The sequence below is a fragment of the Scyliorhinus torazame genome, chromosome 6, assembly GCF_047496885.1.
Source record: "Scyliorhinus torazame isolate Kashiwa2021f chromosome 6, sScyTor2.1, whole genome shotgun sequence".
Lineage (NCBI taxonomy): Eukaryota > Metazoa > Chordata > Chondrichthyes > Carcharhiniformes > Scyliorhinidae > Scyliorhinus > Scyliorhinus torazame.
This window is the reverse complement of record NC_092712.1, coordinates 291,998,095-292,015,828: the sequence shown is the minus strand read 5'-3', so window position 1 is coordinate 292,015,828 and position 17,734 is coordinate 291,998,095. Positions and strand designations below refer to the sequence as shown.

The 17,734-nt window shown below is 44.6% G+C and overlaps 1 protein-coding gene across 2 annotated transcripts in view; it reads left to right on the top strand.

The window, feature by feature from the left end:
* The window catches only part of LOC140425502 (ankyrin repeat and SAM domain-containing protein 6-like), a 72,817-nt gene that overhangs the window by 53,899 nt on the left and 1,184 nt on the right, over positions 1-17,734 (top strand). Inside the window, exons 12-15 of one of the 2 annotated variants that reach the window (XR_011947877.1) lie at positions 1,695-1,762; positions 2,668-2,711; positions 9,106-9,222; positions 16,656-16,676. Coding sequence is in view for 1 of the 2 variants with exons in the window: in XM_072509840.1 (XP_072365941.1) it covers positions 1,695-1,762; positions 9,106-9,222; positions 16,656-16,749 (279 nt within the window). In the remaining variant the exon portion in view is untranslated. Of the gene's footprint in view, positions 1-1,694; positions 1,763-2,667; positions 2,712-9,105; positions 9,223-16,655; positions 16,750-17,734 lie in introns of those variants that run through there. The other variant, XM_072509840.1, reaches the window with a different exon arrangement.

Here is a 17,734-nt window from a genome sequence, read left to right as displayed (position 1 = left end):
ATGTACTCTGTTGATTATTCTTTTTTTTGTCTATGTATGTACTGTGTACGTTCCATTGGCCGCAGAAAAATACTTTTCACTGTACTTCGGTACATGTGACAATAAATCAAATCAAATATATTGCCCACAAGACTACGATCTCTTTGCTTGTATAATAGCTTTTTTATATAGTACCTTATCAAATGTCTACTGGAAATCCAAACACAGTACCTCTACTGTTCTCATTCCCCTGCTTGTTATATCCTCAAAGATCTCTAATAAATTTGTCGAGCACAAATTTCCCTTTCACAAAACCATTTTCAGTGTGCTTTATTTTATTATAATCTTTATTGTCACAAGTAGGCTTACATTAACACTGCAATGAAGTTACCATGAAAAGTCACTAGTTGCCACATTCCGGCGCCTGTTTGGGTACACGGAGGGAGAATACAGAATGTCCAATTCATCTGACAGCACGTCTTTCAGGGCTTGTTGGAGGAAACCCACACAGACACTGTACAGACTCCGCACAGATAGTGACCCAAGCCAGGAATCGAACCTGCGAAGCAACAGTACCAGCCACTGTTCTACTGTGCCGCCCGTTATTTCCTAAATGCTAATACTATCTTTCCGTCCTGACTTCTCCTAGCCTGTACACCATCTACAAAGCGCAAGTCTAAATACTCCACTTACCTGGATACGTGTGGCTCCAACAACCCTCAACAAACTTGACAACATCCAGGACAAAACATCCTGCTTAATTAGCACCCCGTTCACCAATCTAAACATTTACTCTCTCCGCCATTGACACACAGTGGCAGCAGTGTGTACTATATACAAGATGTACTGCAGCAATTTGCCGAGGCTCCTTCAGTACTTTCCAAACTTGCAACCTTTACCACTGGAAAGAACAAGGAAACTCTATATTGCCATTCCTTTGCTGTTGCGGGGTCAAACTCCTGGAACTCCCTTTCTACAGCACTCTGGGTGTACCTGCATCACATGGACTGCAGCAATTAAAGAAGACTGCTCACCTCGAGAGCAGTTGGGGATGAGCAACAAATGGTGACCTTTTCAGTGATGCCCACATCTCATGAAAGAATAAAAAAACATTCCCAGCATTTCTTCCTCTTTACTTTTTTGAGTCATGCTTTAGTGGTTTATAAAAGTTTTCTCAGTCTTCTAGCATATTGCAGCTTTTCAATTTGAAACCATTCTTATCTTTCTTAGGTAGCCAGGAATTATGTATTCTTTCTGTAGCGTCTTTCTCAATTATATATTTTAGTTGAGTTCTGAAATATCTCCAGAAATGTCTGCCTATGCCCCAGTTTCCCAATCCACTCTTATCAACTGTCTTCCAACTTTTGTAATCGCCTTTATTAGAGTGTAAGATGCCAGTTTCGGACACGAGTTTCTCAGTCACAAACTGAATGTTAGGATCACTCTACTTTGACTGATTCTGCTCGTCTGTAGTGGAGACAGCCGAGTACATTAAAATAATCTCTTGCCACATCCTTAGAAGGTAAGATACCAGAAAGATGTTAAATACGGGTCTTTGGTGACTAGAAGATATGTGTGATGAATGTCCTTTCTGATTTGGGACTTGTCCGTTTATATGTAGGCTCTTTCTTGGACTTGTTCATGACTGAATTCCAACATGATCCAAAGTAATGTCAGCTGATATCCCATGCATGTTCTATTATTTTTCCCTTCAGATGAATTATCCAGCATTCTAAAAAAGTTGTCACTGGAAAAATATCAACCTATATTTGAAGAACAAGAGGTAATACTGATATTGTTTGATTTTCTTCAGAAATTACATTCTGTACAATTTTACCTCAAACTTTCATATTTTACTTAAACCCTCCACCTTTCAAGGAGGAAATAAAAGGTTGGATGTATACACCTGTCTCCATGACAAAACATTTATTTTGTGAGATCAACTTCGACATAGGTTGTATTATTTCCAAGTGCATAATGTAGAAGCCTGCTAGTCTACCTCTAATTCTGTCCTGTCCATAATTTCAGCTACTATTTCTTAAAATATTTTCCTTATCAAACTTTGTAAATAACTTGAGTGGTTCTCAACTTTTACTTTACATGAGTGTACTAGGATCAGTGATGAAAGGATATCATTAGTGCTTATAATTTATTTTTATTACCTTTTATCGTAGATTTTATTTCTGTGTTTTAAAAAAAACTCCACGCTTTCCTCAACTCTCATCATCATCATTGTCAAAATTCTTGGCTTTTTTTCCTTCAATTTCCTTGGGCCACAGACCACCCCCTAGCTCAGATGCAGCCAGAATGTGGCCAACTTTCAAAACGTCTGCCAATGCTGGCCCTGGGCTTGTCAGTAATCTGGTCTATTGTTCTTTAGCAAAAAAATTTCTTAATATTTCAAAAACCTTTTAAAAAAATTTCAATGTATTTTTAAAGAGCAAGGCAAACCGACATTTTGTGTCTCATGGTTCTGTTTCCAATTGTTTAATAGTATTTTGCCATCTTTCAGTTTTTGTACTCCTTTTAATTTTGCCCTCCAGAGGGAGTCTTTTTAAAAACTATTTTGATTATTGTAATTCTCTGTCAGTGATGACCTGCAGTAGTGTTTTTGCTCATTACTGTGTACAGTCCAATGGAGTATAATACCCCATTTCTACATGTTCTCTCTCTCTTGTCTTTCTGCAGTCTTCCACTTTAATTCTCTCTCTAGCTGTGAAAATAACCTGATGGTAAGTATTCATCCTTGCACAGAGTGTCTATCCAGTCTGTTCTTGGGATTGTTTCTCATCGTACTTATTTTCAGAATTGATTATGAAGAATCTATTTTTTCATTGTCAATCTTAAATTGAAAGTAGAATGGCAATTACTCATGTGTCAATTTGATATTCAAAACTATAATTGAGGCCAATCACAAAATTGACTGACTGAAGTAAATTAAATTGTCACAATGGCAATAGGGGTGCTATTCTGTTGCAATAAATTAGATGAGCTTCATTCCACATATAATGCAACCATTGAGAACTTTGGAAGTGATTAAAGATCCATTTTCTAGAGCTAATGCCCTTTGCCCTGTTGCAAACAAATCAAGCAGTAGAATGCATACTGTACTTAAAGCAGTATGTAACCGTTTCTCACTGAAACCTTTTCTGCTCATTGCACTCTACAATGCTCCTGGTTACAATTTCAATGTAAAGAAAACTCAACAAAAACATTAAATTTTTATAGTCTGGTGGTTAGCTATTTTTTGTGATTTTAGACGTGTTTATGGCTGTGATTTATATTTAGAGGTGTCTTTTTTAGTATGCTGTTGATTAAATGATAGATTTCCAGTGTTTTTATGGCGAATGAGCTTGCAGTGCAATTCCTATGTTACCATCTGTGTTATATGTATTACTACTTGAAAACCACTTTATTCTATCAATTACATTTATCATACAATGCGTAAAGTAAACTAGCATGGAAAACGTCACTTAAAAATAGTTATGTGACTTCTTGTTCTCATGTCACCGTTCCAATTATATACAGTACCACATAGGAGAAACTCTCCTACCTGACCACCATTAATTGTCAAAATGTGTATTTGATGCTTGTGCCCAAATTGGACTTTCAAGAGCCCAGCAATACCCGCTGTCTTTTCTTTTCAAATCCTTTTTCAGTACTTTACTGAATTTCCAGAGGATATGTTTCTCAAATGCTTGAATTATTTAATACCGCCATCTGCATCTGTTTTAGTGAGTATCGGATTTACAAGCACTTACTGTAGTAGATGCCTATGAGCAGTACAGGGTTCGTATTGCTGCTAAAGCATAGCTCTTGCACTTACAATATATATATATTCTTTGTGAAGTCTTTTGGCAGACGTTGCTGGACTGTTGTCATGGTCTTCATTAGCTACAAGCTCTCCCAACACTCAATCATTATTGGATCCACACCCATCACTATTTGTAGTAAAGAAAGATATTGGCTTTACCAAAGTCAACAAGAAACATAGAATCGAATCATAGAAAATCACAGGCCGCTTGTGTTTCCTACCCGATTCCACTTTGCAGCTATTGCCTGAAGCCATGCAGATAAAGGCACTGCATATTCTAGTTTTTCTTAAATGTAATGACTCTACCACCATTGTGTCGGCAGTGAATTCCAGACCCTCACTACACTCTGGATGAACAGAAGCTCTCCTGCACTCTTTTCTAATCCTGCCAAATACTTTTGTTTACGTTTCCTGGTTGTTAATGCCTCTGTTCAGGAGATAAGTCCTTCCCAACCACTTTATTCAGGCCACAATTTCAAACACCTCAGTGAAATCTCCACTCAACCTATTTGTTTTTCCTCCAAAGAAAATAATTTTTCCTTGTAGATTAAATTTTCCATTCCTGGCAACATCATGCTAACTCCTACCTCTCTAATGCACAACCTATTGTGGACGAAATTTGTGCAACATGTACTCAATCACTTTCTCAGTAAATGTTCATGAATATATTCCATATTTTACTGACCTATGATTGATAAGCAGCTCCATTATCCCTGTTCCTGTGAGTCCACATAATTCTGTAGGGGTTTGTTATGAGAACCGTCTTCAGTTCCCAGTCTGAAGGCACTCATTTCCTCCTTTCTCTTTCCCCCACAACCTTGAGATGCAAGTTAAATTGGGGTTTAATTTATATGGATGTTTTTCAGCTCTGGCATATTTGGATTGATGCTGGCTCTAGTTAGAAACTGTGAAGGGCCGTACAGGTAGATAACTTCTAGTCAGGCTACTTGAAATCTGAACATTTTATTTAAGTAAAATTATTAAAAAAAAAAAATAATAAATAACTTGCCTGGATAATTTACTTAGCTACTGCATTAGCAGTGTGGCACCAGACTAGTTACCAGCTTTGCGCCCACTGTTTTTTCTCCCTTAAAATTTAAAGTACCCAATTCCTTTTGTTTTCCAATTAAGGGGCATTTAGCATGGCCAATCCACCTATACTGCTCATCTTTGGGACATGGGGTGAAACCCATGCAGATCTGTCATGTGAGAGTATCTTTAAGAAATGGGTGTTTATAAAATAACTGTAGTGGATGTACCTTTAAGAAATGGGTGTTTATAAAATAGCTGTAGTGGGTGTACCTTTAAGAAATTAGTTTTTATTACGGCAGTGATGTCCGTGTGGGTGGAGCTGGGCTGTCTGTCTGCTTTTACTTTTGCTTTGGGCTGTCTGCTACAGGGTGTGTTTTAATTTCGTTTTGAGAGCTGGATAACTGCAGTCACAGCAAGACGTATTAGTCTCTCTCTCCTCTCTGCAATCTAAAGACTGTCTACAGATCCTTTGGTGATTTAAAAATAATACCTGTTCTGTAGAGAAGTTGAACCTGATGTCTTTCTGTAAAAAGGTTTTTTTTTTTGTCTTATGGATGTTGCAAGGAAAGATTAAGATTACTTAGAGTACTGTATTCTTTGGGGGATTTATTGGTGTTGATAGTTGTTAAGATGTTTACTGTGGGTTTATATAGTGATAACTGGTTTCATAAATAAACATTGTTTTCATTTAAAAGTACGTTAACTGTCTGTTGCACTACACCTGTAAGGTAAGCCCGTGTGTTCCCCATAACCACAATCTATTAACAGTTGTGGGTCAGGTGAACTCCATGATACACTTTGGGATTCTCTCAACCCTGGCCCATAACAGATGACACAAAATTAGGTGGGACAGTAAGATGCAGTGAGGAAATAAGAACCTTACAAATGGACATGTAGGTTAGGAAAGTGGGCCAATTGAGTTTAACGTGGATATGTGTGCGGTCGAAAAAATGGGAAGACAAAATATTATCTAAATGGGGAGAGACTTTGGGGTGCTCCGATGCAAAAGGTCTGGGTGATCTTGTGCATGAGTCACAGAAAAATAGCATGCAGGTGCAGCATGTAATAAGGAAAGCAAATTGAATGTTGGCATTTATAGCAAAAGGAATTAAATATAATAGTAAGGAAGGGTTGTTGCAACTATACAAAGCATTGGTGAGATCGCACCTGGAGTATTGTGCATAATTTCCCCCGTATTTAAGGAAAGATGTAGTGGCATTGGAGGCAGTTCAGAGGAGGTTCACTAGATTGATTCCATAGATGAGGGGTTTGTCGTAAGAGGAGAGATTGAACAATTTAGGCCTATACTCTCGAGTTTAGAAGAATGAGGGGAGATCAAATCGAGGTATACAAGATGCTAAAAGGTATGAATAAAGTAGACATGGAGCAGATGCTTCCACTTGTGGGACATTCTAAAACGAGAGGTCATAACTTAGAATGGGAGGTAGCAAATTTAAAACTGATTTGAGGAGAAACTACTTCTCCCGAAGGGTTATGAATCTTTGGAATACGCTACCCAGTGTGCGGTGGATGCAGGGCCAGTGAGAACATTTGAGGAGTTGGACCACAGGTAACACCAACACTGGGTGCAAAATGGTGATGGGAAAAATTATAAAATGACGTGCTCGTTAGGTGAATTGGACATTCTGAATTCTCCCTCCGTGTACCTGAACAGGCGCCAGATTGTGGCGACTAGGGGATTTTCACAGTAACCTCATTACAGTGTTAATGTAAGACCACTTGTGACACTAAAAGATTATTAAAAGTCAGATTTTTAATTGATAATGGGTTGAAGGGTTAATGAGAACGGGCAGTTGAGGACATGATGGGATCAACCATGATCTCATTAAAGGTGTTTAGGCTCTGGAGGCTAAATTGCCTACCCCTAGATCATGTCTTCTGGGGAGGGATGCTCTGGCTGATTTTGCAATCCAACTCTTGGCATTGTAGGTAAAAGATGAGGAATGTGAATGATGGAGCAGACTCGATGGGCCAAATAGCCTGATTCTGTTCCTATATCTTTGTGTATGGGGAGAATGTGCAAACTCCACGCAGTGACCCGGGTCCTCTGTGCCGGGAGGCTGCAGTGCTAACCACTGTGCCACCATGTCGCCCTACTCCAAGCAACCTTTGACCCAAGATAAAAGCAAATTACTGCAGATGCTGGAATCTGAAACTAAAAGAGAAAATGCTGGAAAATCTCAGCAGGCCTGGCAGCATCTGTGGCGAGAGAAAAGAGCTAATGTTTCGAGTCCATATGTCAAAGCTAAAAGGCATAGAAAATGGGAGATATTTATACTGTGGCGTGAGGGAATCAAAGATGAGTCACAGCCACAGAAACCAAGGGAAAAGAGTGGTAATGGCAGTCCCCAGAGAAAATAAAAGATGTCAAAGGCCAAACAGCAGAGAAACTAAAATCAGAGGATTATTATTATTATTATTATTAATAAGGTGTCACAGATGTAGGGGGGCAGGGAGAAGCAAAGGGGAGGAAAGGTAAGGACATTGTTGGTTCAGTGATAGAATTCTCACCTGCCACGCAGGAGGCTGGGGGTCGATTGTAAGGCATATCCTTTGTACGGTGTTATAACCTGCCTGCTTACCATTGGCTGGGGACTAATGACAATCCCACAATCCTGTGGGAGTACGAGCTTCCCCAATGAGGGGTGCGGAGAAATCATTAGCAGACTCCCTGTATAAATAAAGCTGGCCAGTTTGGAACCAGCAGGAAGAAATAAGCAGCAAGCGAGGTTGCTATATATATATATATATATGTTATTGTAAATAAATGTTATTTCTTTGTATCCTTGAAACTCGTGCTGGATTCTTCGTGGCCCTCACAAAAGACAGCATGGTAGCACAGTGGTTAGCACTGTTGCTTCACACTCCAGGGTCCCAGGTTCAATTCCCGGCTTGGGTCACTGTCTGTGTGGTCTGCACGTTCTCCCTGTGTCTGCGTGGGTTTCCTCCGAGTGCTCCGGTTTCCTCCCACAAGTCCTGAAAGATGTGCTGTTAGGTAATTTGGACATTCTGAATTCTCCCTATGTGTGCCCGAACAGGCGTGGGAATGTGCCGACTAGGGACCTTTCACAGTACCTTCATTGCAGTGTAAATGTAAGCCTACTTGTGAGATTACTAATTTGAAAAAAGTTGGGGGCCGTGGGGGAAACGTGTATATATAAAGACAAGAAAGAAATAAACGTTAAAATGAAATGGAATGAAAATAAAGAGGTCGAGGTGGGATAGAGATAATCATCTGACTAATTAACCCAACATGGCCTGACCCAAACTGCCTTGTCCTGAACCACCCATCCCGAAATCTGGAAATATCTGCATGGTCTCGGGGTGTTGGATTTGAGGTATTGTACCATGATTTCATGTACATCCCTCAAAGAAATGCATATTTATATCCTCACTCCAAGGGTTGAGTATTTCACCAAGGTTGACACTTCAATGCAGTACTTGGGGTGCATGTATAGTGTGTGGTGTCGTCTTTTGGATGATGTGTTAAATTGAGGCCATCTCTTTCTTTCTCATTGGATGGATGTAAATGATTATATGGCACTTCTCATTAAACAAAAGCATGGACTCCTGGTCTCATGATCAACATTTATCCCTCAATTAACATTACTAAAACAGATGATTTGACCAGATCCTCACTATTTGTGGGACTTTACTGTGGTCCAATAGCTGTTCTGTTTGCCTACATAACGAGTGCGACTGCAATTCAGAAACAATTCTTTGGTTATTAAGCACTTTGGGGTATATGTTTGAAGTTTAAAAAGCATAAATAAATAAATGCACAATAAATGGGAGCTCTTGACTCTCATTTTTTTAAATGAAGCCCAGTAGCCAAAATGATCCACATATTTTTATTTCTGTTTGGATCTGAAGCTGGTAGGTGTGCCCTAGCAACTAGTTTTTATTTCCCTGCTAGTACTCCCACTCTTTCCTCTTGTGGCTTGGTTTCACACTCTGAAAAGAAAGAAACCTTGTTCTAATTTTTCCAACATCATGATTTCATTCCTCTCCGCCCCTTTCCCTGAAACCTATGAAATGCAAAATTTATACTTTCAACTGATGCCTTGTTTCAAAAATGGACTTCAGGACAGAGCATGCCTTTTTAATGCTGCTTAATAGCAGCGCTTTTCAAATGTGGATCTCTGTACCACAAGATCTTAAAGATTGTGTTTATTTCCTAGCAGAATTCCTGTCTGGAAGATGCTCATAATATGTCTGTTACTCAAGTGTCCAAAGATATGAACTTGCCTGTCTTGCAGGTGGATATGGAAGCATTCCTTACACTAACTGATGGTGATTTGAAGGAGTTGGGTGTAAAGACAGATGGCTCGAGGCAACAGATCTTGGCTGCCATCTCTGAGTTAAATGCTGGGAAGGTATGGATAGAAACAACTGTAATATGCCAACGGAAAAATATCTGGTCACTAAAATTTGATTAGTTTAAATTAGTTTCTTGCATATTAATTCAATGACATAAACATCAAGGTGCAAGGACATTTCTTTCAAACTCTAAATGATTTCTTGTGGTTCAGGCTCGCAGTATTGTCCAAATTCATGTTTTATGACTAGACTCCAATAGTATAAATAACTATTGCAGTCATACAAACTAATTTCCTGGATACCTAAGCTTTAGATCAGGCTTGGTTTCCTTAAGTGGTGGGCTTCTGACTATCCCATGAGCTCAACTGCAAGATAGCTACTTCCCATTCATCTATATTCCTGTTTACCCGTAACATGTCCAAAGAGCTTCTATGCATCCTTTTAAAGAATCCTCCCTTTAATAAGAGTCATGTCACATAATGCCCAGAATATATATTGAAGGGAAGTTGCTTCTCGCCAAACAAGACTTTCAAATAATGCATCTTTTTTTTTAAAAAAAAATTTTTATTCAAGCTTTCACAAAATATCAACAACAAAATGTAAAAGGAACCCAATAGAATGAAATACAAAACAACCCAGTGCCCCCCTCCCCCTTATACATAAATAATATATTAACACCCACCAAAACTGTGGGCAGCACGGTAGCATTGTGGATAGCACAAATGCTTCACAGCTCCAGGGTCCCAGGTTCGATTCCGGCTTGGGTCACTGTCTGTGCGGAGTCTGCACATCCTCCCCGTGTGTGCGTGGGTTTCCTCCGGGTGCTCCGGTTTCCTCCCACAGTCCAAAGATGTGCGGGTTCGGTGGATTGGCCATGCTAAATTGCCCATAGTTTCCAAAATTGCCCTTAGTGTAGGGTGGGGTTACTGGGTTATGGGGATAGGGTGGAGGTGTGGACCTTGGGTAGGGTGCTCTTTCCAAGAGCCGGTGCAGACTCGATGGGCCGAATGGCCTCCTTCTGCACTGTAAATTCTATGAAATTCTATGAAAACACATAGCAAACATAGCAAATATATACACCCCTTCAGATCCCCCAGTATAAACAAATGAAATAGAACCCCGCCCCCGGGTTGCTGCTGCTGCTGACCATTGTCTAGCGTTCTGCCAGGAAGTCCAAGAACGGTTGCCACCGCCTGAAGAACCTTTGCACCGATCCCCTGAAGGCAGATTTCACCCTCTCCAATTTAATAAACCCTGCCATATCGTTGATCCAGGATTCCACGCTTGGGGGCCTCACATCCTTCCACTGAAGAAGAATCCTTCGCCGGGCTACCAGGGACGCAAAGGCCAGAATACCGGCCTCTTTCGCCTCCTGCACTCCCGGCTCCTCTGCAACCCCAAATGTTGCGAGCCCAAGGCCCGGTTTGACCCTGGATCCTACCACCCTCGACACCGTCCTCCAGCGCTGGGCATGCCCAGAACATATGGGTATGGTTTGCTGGGCTCCCTGAGCACCTAACACACCTGTCCTCACCCCCAAAAAACCTGCTCACCCTTGTCCCGGTCGTGTGTGCCCTGTGCAGCACCTTAAACTGTATGAGGCTGAGCCTTTTGCACGAAGAGGAAGAGTTCACCCTCCCTAGGGCATCTGCCCACGTCCCCTTCTCGATCTCCTCCCCCAACTCCTCCTCCCACTTACCTTTCAGCACCTCCACCGAGGCCGCCTCCTCCTCCTGCATCACCCTAGTTGCCGAGATCTTCCCCTCTCCAACCCATGTCCCCGAGAGCACCCTGTCCTGTACAGTGCGTGGCGGCAGCAGCGGGAATTCCACCACTTGCCACCTGACAAACTCCCTTACCTGTAGATACCTAAAGGCGTTACCCGGGGAGAGCCCGTACTTCACCTCCAGCTCATCCAGGCTCGCGAACTTCTCATCCACAAACAGGTCCCCCAACCTTCTTATCCCTGCCCTGTACCACCCCGAAAACCCTCCAGCTATTCTCTCTGGGACAAACCGGTGGTTCCCCCCCCGTATTGGTGTCCATACCGAGGCCCCCACTTCCCCCCCCCCCCCCCCCCCCCACCCTGTGCTGCCTCCATTGCCCCCAGATTTTGAGGGCAGTCACCACCACTGGGCTCGTGGTATACCTCATTGGAGGGAGCGGCAGCGGCGCCGTTGCCAACGCCTCCAGACCCGTACCCTCACAAGACGCCATCTCCAGCCTCTTCCATGCCGCCCCTCCCCCTCCATCACCTACTTGCGCACCATCGCCACATTGACGGCCCAGTAGTACCCACAGAGGTTGGGCAGCGCCAGCCCCCCCCCATCGCTACTCCGCTCCAGGAACACCCTTCTCACCCTCTGAGTCCCTCGCGCCCACACAAACCCCGTTATGCTCCTGTTGACCCGCCTAAAGAAGGCCTTCGGGATAAGAATGGGGAGGCACTGGAACAGGAACAAAAACCTTGGGAGCACCGTCATCTTGACTGACTTCACCCTACCCGCCAGGGACAGCGGCAACGCATCCCACCTCTTAAACCCCTCCTCCATTTGCTCCACCAGCCTTGTGAAATTAAGTCTATGCAGGGCTCCCCAGCTCCTGGCCACCTGGGCCCCCAATTACCTGAAGCTCCTCTCCGCCCTTTTTAGTGGGAGCTCGCCAATCCCCCTCTCCTGTGTCCCTTGGGTGAACCACAAGCAACTCGCTCATCCCCATGTTGAGCTTGTACCCTGAGAAATCCCCGAACTCCCTGAGGATCCTCATTACCTCCGGCATTCCCCCCACCGGGACTGCCACATATAGCAGCAAGTCGTCCGCATAGAGCGACACCCTATGCTCCTCCCCACCCCGCACCAGCTCCCTCCAATTCCTCGACTCTCTCAGTGCCATAGCCAGGGGTTCAATCGCCAGCACGAAAAGCAGGGGGGACAAGGGATACCCCTGCCTCGTCCCTCGATGCAACCGAAAGTACTCAGATCTCCTCTTGTTCGTGGCCACTCTCCATCGGGACCTTGTACAACAGCCTAACCTACCTGACGAACCCCTCCCCAAACCCGAACCTCTTCAGCACCTCCCACAAGTACCCCCATTCTACCCTATCGAAGGCCTCGGCGTCCATCGCCGCCACTTTCCCCGCCTCCCCCTCCCTCGCCGGCATCATAACAACGTTCAGGAGCCTCCGCACATTCGCGTTCAACTGCCTCCCCTTCACGAACCCCGTGTGGTCTTCGTGGATGACCTGCGGCACAGAATCCTCAATTCTCGTGGCTAAGACCTTTGCCACCACCTTGGCATCTACATTTAACAATGAAATCGGCCTGTAAGACCCACACTGCAGGGGATCTTTGTCCCGCTTCAGGATCAAGGAGATCAGTGCCCGGGACATCGTCAGGGGCAACCCCCCCCCCTCCCCCTTGCCTCATTGAAGGTCCTAACCAGCAACGGGCCCAACAGGTCCACATATTTTTTGTAAAATTCGACCGGGAAACCGTCTGGCCCCGGTGCCTTCCCCGCCTGCATGCTCCCTATCCCTTTGGCCAGCTCCTCCAACCCAATCGGGGTCCCGAATGCCTCCACCAGTCCCTCCTCCACCTTCGGGAACTACAGTTGGTCCAGAAAGTGGCCCATCCCTCCCTCCTCCAGTGGGGGCAGCGCCCAATACCGATACAGTTCCTCATAAAAGTCCCTGAAGACCCCATTGATGCCCACTCCACTCCACACCGCACTCTTTCTCCCCCCCCCCCCCCCATCCTTAACTCCCCCAATCTCCCTAGCTGCGTTCCACTTCCGAAGCTGATGCGCCAGCATCCGACTTGCCTTTTCCCCATATTCATAAATCGCCCCTGGGCCTTCCTCCACTGCGCCTCTGCCTTCCTGGTGGTCAACAGGTCGAATTCGGCCTGGAGGCTACGCCTCTCCCTCAACAGTCCCTCCTCCAGCACCTCTGCATATCTCCTGTTTACCCTCACCATCTCCCCCACCAGCCTCTCCCTCCCTCTGCTCTCTCCTCTCCTTGTGGGCCCTAATGGAGATCAGCTCTCCCCTAATCACTGCCTTCAGCGCCTCCCAGACCATCCTCACTCGGACCTCCCTGTTATAGTTGGCCTCCAGGTATCTCTCTCTGCTTCTTTGGACCCGCTCGCTCACCACCTCGTCCACCAATAGCCCCAACTCAAAGCGCCACAACGGGCACTGGTCCCTCTCCTCCCCCAGCTCTAGGTCTACCCAATGCGGGGCGTGATCCGAAATGGCTTTCGCCGAGTACTCGGTATCCTCTACTCTCGCAATCAGCGCCCTGCTCAGAACAAAAAAGTTGATCAGGGAATAGGCCTTATGAACGTGCGAGAAGAATGAAAATTCCCTCGCCCCCGGCCTTGCAAATCTCCAAGGGTCCACCCCTCCCAGGTCTGAGGAAGACTTGACTATGGGACAGTTCTTGGATGGATTGGTCTCCCCCGTGATGGAGAAGGAACGAAGGAAGGAGCTGAAGGTGCCACTCGGGCTGGAGGAAATTATGAAACGTATCTGTTCTATGGGCAGTCCAGGAAGGCCCCGAGCTCAGACGGATTTCTGGTGGGATCAAAAAAAATTGCAACAGAGTATGGGGCCACATCTGTTGAATATGTTTAATGGGATGTGTTGCTGGCCATACTGGTGCAAGCATCAATTTCCTTAATCCTGAAGATGGATAACGATCCTGTGGAGTGTGGGCCCATCTCTCTGTTGAAGGCTGATACAGAGCTGTTGGCAAAGGTGTTCGCAACTCGTTTGGAGGGGTGCCTGCCTGAGGTCATCTCAGAGATCAGAATGTGGTGCTGTCGCCCTCATTGGGGACCGAGCCAGAGGTAATCATCTCCATGGACACAGAGTAAACGTTTGACTGGGTGGAGTGGGGGTACCTTTTTCTGAGGTACTGGGGCAGTTTGGCTTTCGGCCTCTGTTCATTTTGTGGATTAGGCTGTTGTACAGGGCCCCCACTGAGAGCCTTCGCACCAATGCATTAAGTTTGGGGTACTTTTGGTTCTATAAGGGTACAATGCAGGGATGTCAACTTTCCCCATTACAGTTAGCCAATGGCTCGATTGCCAAAGCAATCACACTCGGGTCGTCAGCCAGGTGGAAGGGTATAGAGAGTGGAGGTAGAGAGCATAGGGTGTCCCTGTTCCCGGGTGACTTATTGGTGTACATAACAGACCCTCTTGCTAATGTGGGGATAAAGATAATGGAAGTTCTGAGGAAGTTTGATTTTTTTTTCCCTCCGGATATACATTGAACCTGGGCAAGAGTGAAATATATCTGGTGAACTCCTCTGGGGAAGGGAGCTGATGTGGAGAGATTACCGTTTCAGCTGGCCAGGACTAGTTTTGTGTACCTGGGAATGCAGGTGGCTCATGATTGGGCCTTGTTTAACACAAGCTGAACCTGGCTTGTCGGATAGAAGTAGTGAAGGTAGAGGGCTAGACAGTCCAGGGTGGGTGGGTGGGTGGGGGAGAAAGAGCATTAGCTAATTTGATTAATTATTACTGCGATATGGACATGCTGGCATTGGACTTGGGTGGACACCTGAGGAGCTGCGCTCCGACAGCTAGTGATTCGAAACAAACCTGTTGGACTTTGTCCTGGTGTTGTCAGACCTCTTACTGTAATTATTACTGGGCGGCAAACATAGAGTGCGGGGATGTCTTGTATACTTGGTTCGTTTGGGGGCAGATGGAGAAGGTTTCCTGTACATGTTTGAGAGCACTTCTGATTGCTCTCCTCTTCTTGTCAGCCAAGTGGTAACGCCTTCTGAGAATATGGAACCAATTTAGACAGCACTTTAAACTGGAATCGGTGTTGCTAATGGCACCAATCTGTAGGAACCATAAATTTCTACTGGCTGGAATGGACTCGTCATATAAGATCTGGGAGAGAGGTGGGGGGTCGAGAGGTTTGGGGGATTTGTTCGTGGATTTGCTAGACTGGAGGAGCTGGTGGAGAAATTCCACCTCCCGGGGGAATGGGTTTAGATATTTACAGGTATGGTACTTTGTTCAGTAGGAACTCAGTTTCCTCGATTGCCAGTGCTCTCTCTGATGGATAAGGTGGTGTCCTTGGATGAGATGGGGGAAGGGAGGCTAGCGGATATTTATGGGCAATTGAGGGAGAGGACTTCACTGGAGGAAGTAAAGGGAAAGATGGAGGAGGGGTTGGGTTGTGCTTTGAGGGGCGAATGATATGGAACAGAGTTTTGCATAGGGTTAATTCTACCTCTTCGTAATCAAGACTAAATTTGATTCAGTTTAAACTGGTGCAGAGGGTGCACATGACTAGGGCACGGATGAGTGGGTTCTTTCCGGGACTGGAGGAAAGATGCAAACAACGTTCAAAGGGGCCGGTGCATATATTTTGGCCCTTCCTAAGTTGGTCAAGTTCTGGACTTGCCTTCTTTGAAACTATGTTGAAGATTCTGGGAGTTAAAGTGGCACCATGCCCATTGGAGGTGATCTTCGGTGTATTGGACAAGACAGGGCTGCAGGAGAAGGCTGACTTTCGCCTCTGATAGCCCAGAGGTGGATTTTGTCCGGTGGAGGGAATCAGCGCTGCCTGAGGCGATGGCATAGCTGGGGGACATGTCGGAGTTCCTGCACTGGGTGGGTGGAGGGAAAGAGATTCAAATACCCCAATTAAATACTGCCTCTCCCAATTTATGTTAAAGTTAAAATCCCTGTTAAGACACACATGCCTAATTTCTGCTGCATTTATACAATCTAGCACTTCAGAACCACTACCAGGGTCTATACAAAACACCTATTGCAGTTTTAGATCCTTTATTGTTCCTCAGTTCCATTCACAAGGTCTCTACTGGATGCTTTACCCTCTGTATATCCTCTCACCAATGAATTGGTTCTGTTTCCACACTCTTTCTCCCCATCCGTCCTGTAAACCTTATAACCTGGTATATTAAGTGCCTAGTCCTGACCATCTCGCAGCCAGTACTCCAATGGCTACTATATTATAATCTCCAATTTTAATTTGTGCCTGCAACTCAATTTATTCCTTACTCAGTGTGTATATATAATATATATTTATATACTCTTTTGCGTGGGCTATGCACTCCAACCTGTCCCTCAGCACTGATGCTTTATTCACGTGTTATTTAGTTTTGCCATTACCTGCTGTACCTGAAATAGGATTCCTGACTGTTTCTTTATTCTCTGTCCTTTGACTTATTTTTGAAACTGTATTGGCCCTTTCCTATTTACTAGTTTTAAAGTACTTGTGACCACTCTTGGCCCCTTCCCATTTACTAGTTTTAAAGTACTTGTGGCCACTCTATTTAGCCTTTCTGCTAGGATCTTGGTCCCAGACTAGTTCAGGTGGAGTCTGGCTCCATCGGACAGCTCCTTTCTGTCCCAATACTAATGCCAGTGCCCCATGACAAACAGTGCTGTAATCGACATATTGCTATTCTGCAAATATAAATATATATTTATTTTAAATACAGGGGCGAGAGAGGCAGATTCTACAGGAAACTATTCACAACTTTCATTCTTCTTTCGGAAGCAGTGCGAGCAATATTCGCCAGAATTTTCTGCAATGTAAGTTATTTCTGAATAGAGAGCAGTTGATGAATAAACTGTACGTTATTCCTTTAACCTGTAGGAATTTGCATATTTAGAATAGTATGCACACAATTGGAGAGTAACTGGAAATTCAAGAACTCAATGTTTGCTGCCCAATCTTGCAGTGAAAATTCTTCCTGAGGTCCTGCTTGCATACTTGTGTCTGCTGCTTTAATTGAACTATCTTCACCTTGAAAGACAGTAACAGTCGGTTTTGGAAGTTTTATTGCTTAAATGGCTTCTGAACAGATGGTGGACGGTTGATTTAACCATCTGTGAAGATACCCCGTTTCTTTTTCTTTACCTTCTGCAACCCCTCCACCCTATGCAGAGGCCCATAGACCTTTCTCGTTAAGCCATGATGGAGATGCCGGTGTTGGACTGGGGTGAGCACAGTAAGAAGTCTTATAACACCAGGTTAAAGTCCAACAGGTTTGTTTCGATATCACTAGCTTTCGGACCACTGCACCTGAGGAAGGAGCAGCGCTCCGAAAGCTAGTGATATCGAAACAAACCTGTTGGATTTTAACCTGGTGTTGTAAGACTTCTTACCTCTCATTTAAGATTGAGACCATCTGATCCACCCACTTTGCTACTTCCTTTCTTTCCCCTAGCCCCAAAGAGTCAAACCTTCCACCGGTCCCCTCCTGCCCAAGCCCTGATCATGCATCTTTCAACCCTGTGGTTGCCTTTCTGCACCCCAGTTCCTCCATAACTATGTTGCCGGGGGTGTGCTTTGTTACTCCTAACCAGAGTGAGAAAGGTGCTTCAGAATCCCAGCAATCCGATGAAGACTGGACAGACAATGCAAGGATGGTGTTTCCTGTTGGGATGGAGGAGGGCACAGAGACTTGGTAAACCTGAGGATCTATTATGGAAGGCAGTGGATGCCAGGTCACAGAACATATTTAAGGAAATAAATTTCTAGACTCTGTCAAGAGTAAGGGGGAAGAGTATGGAG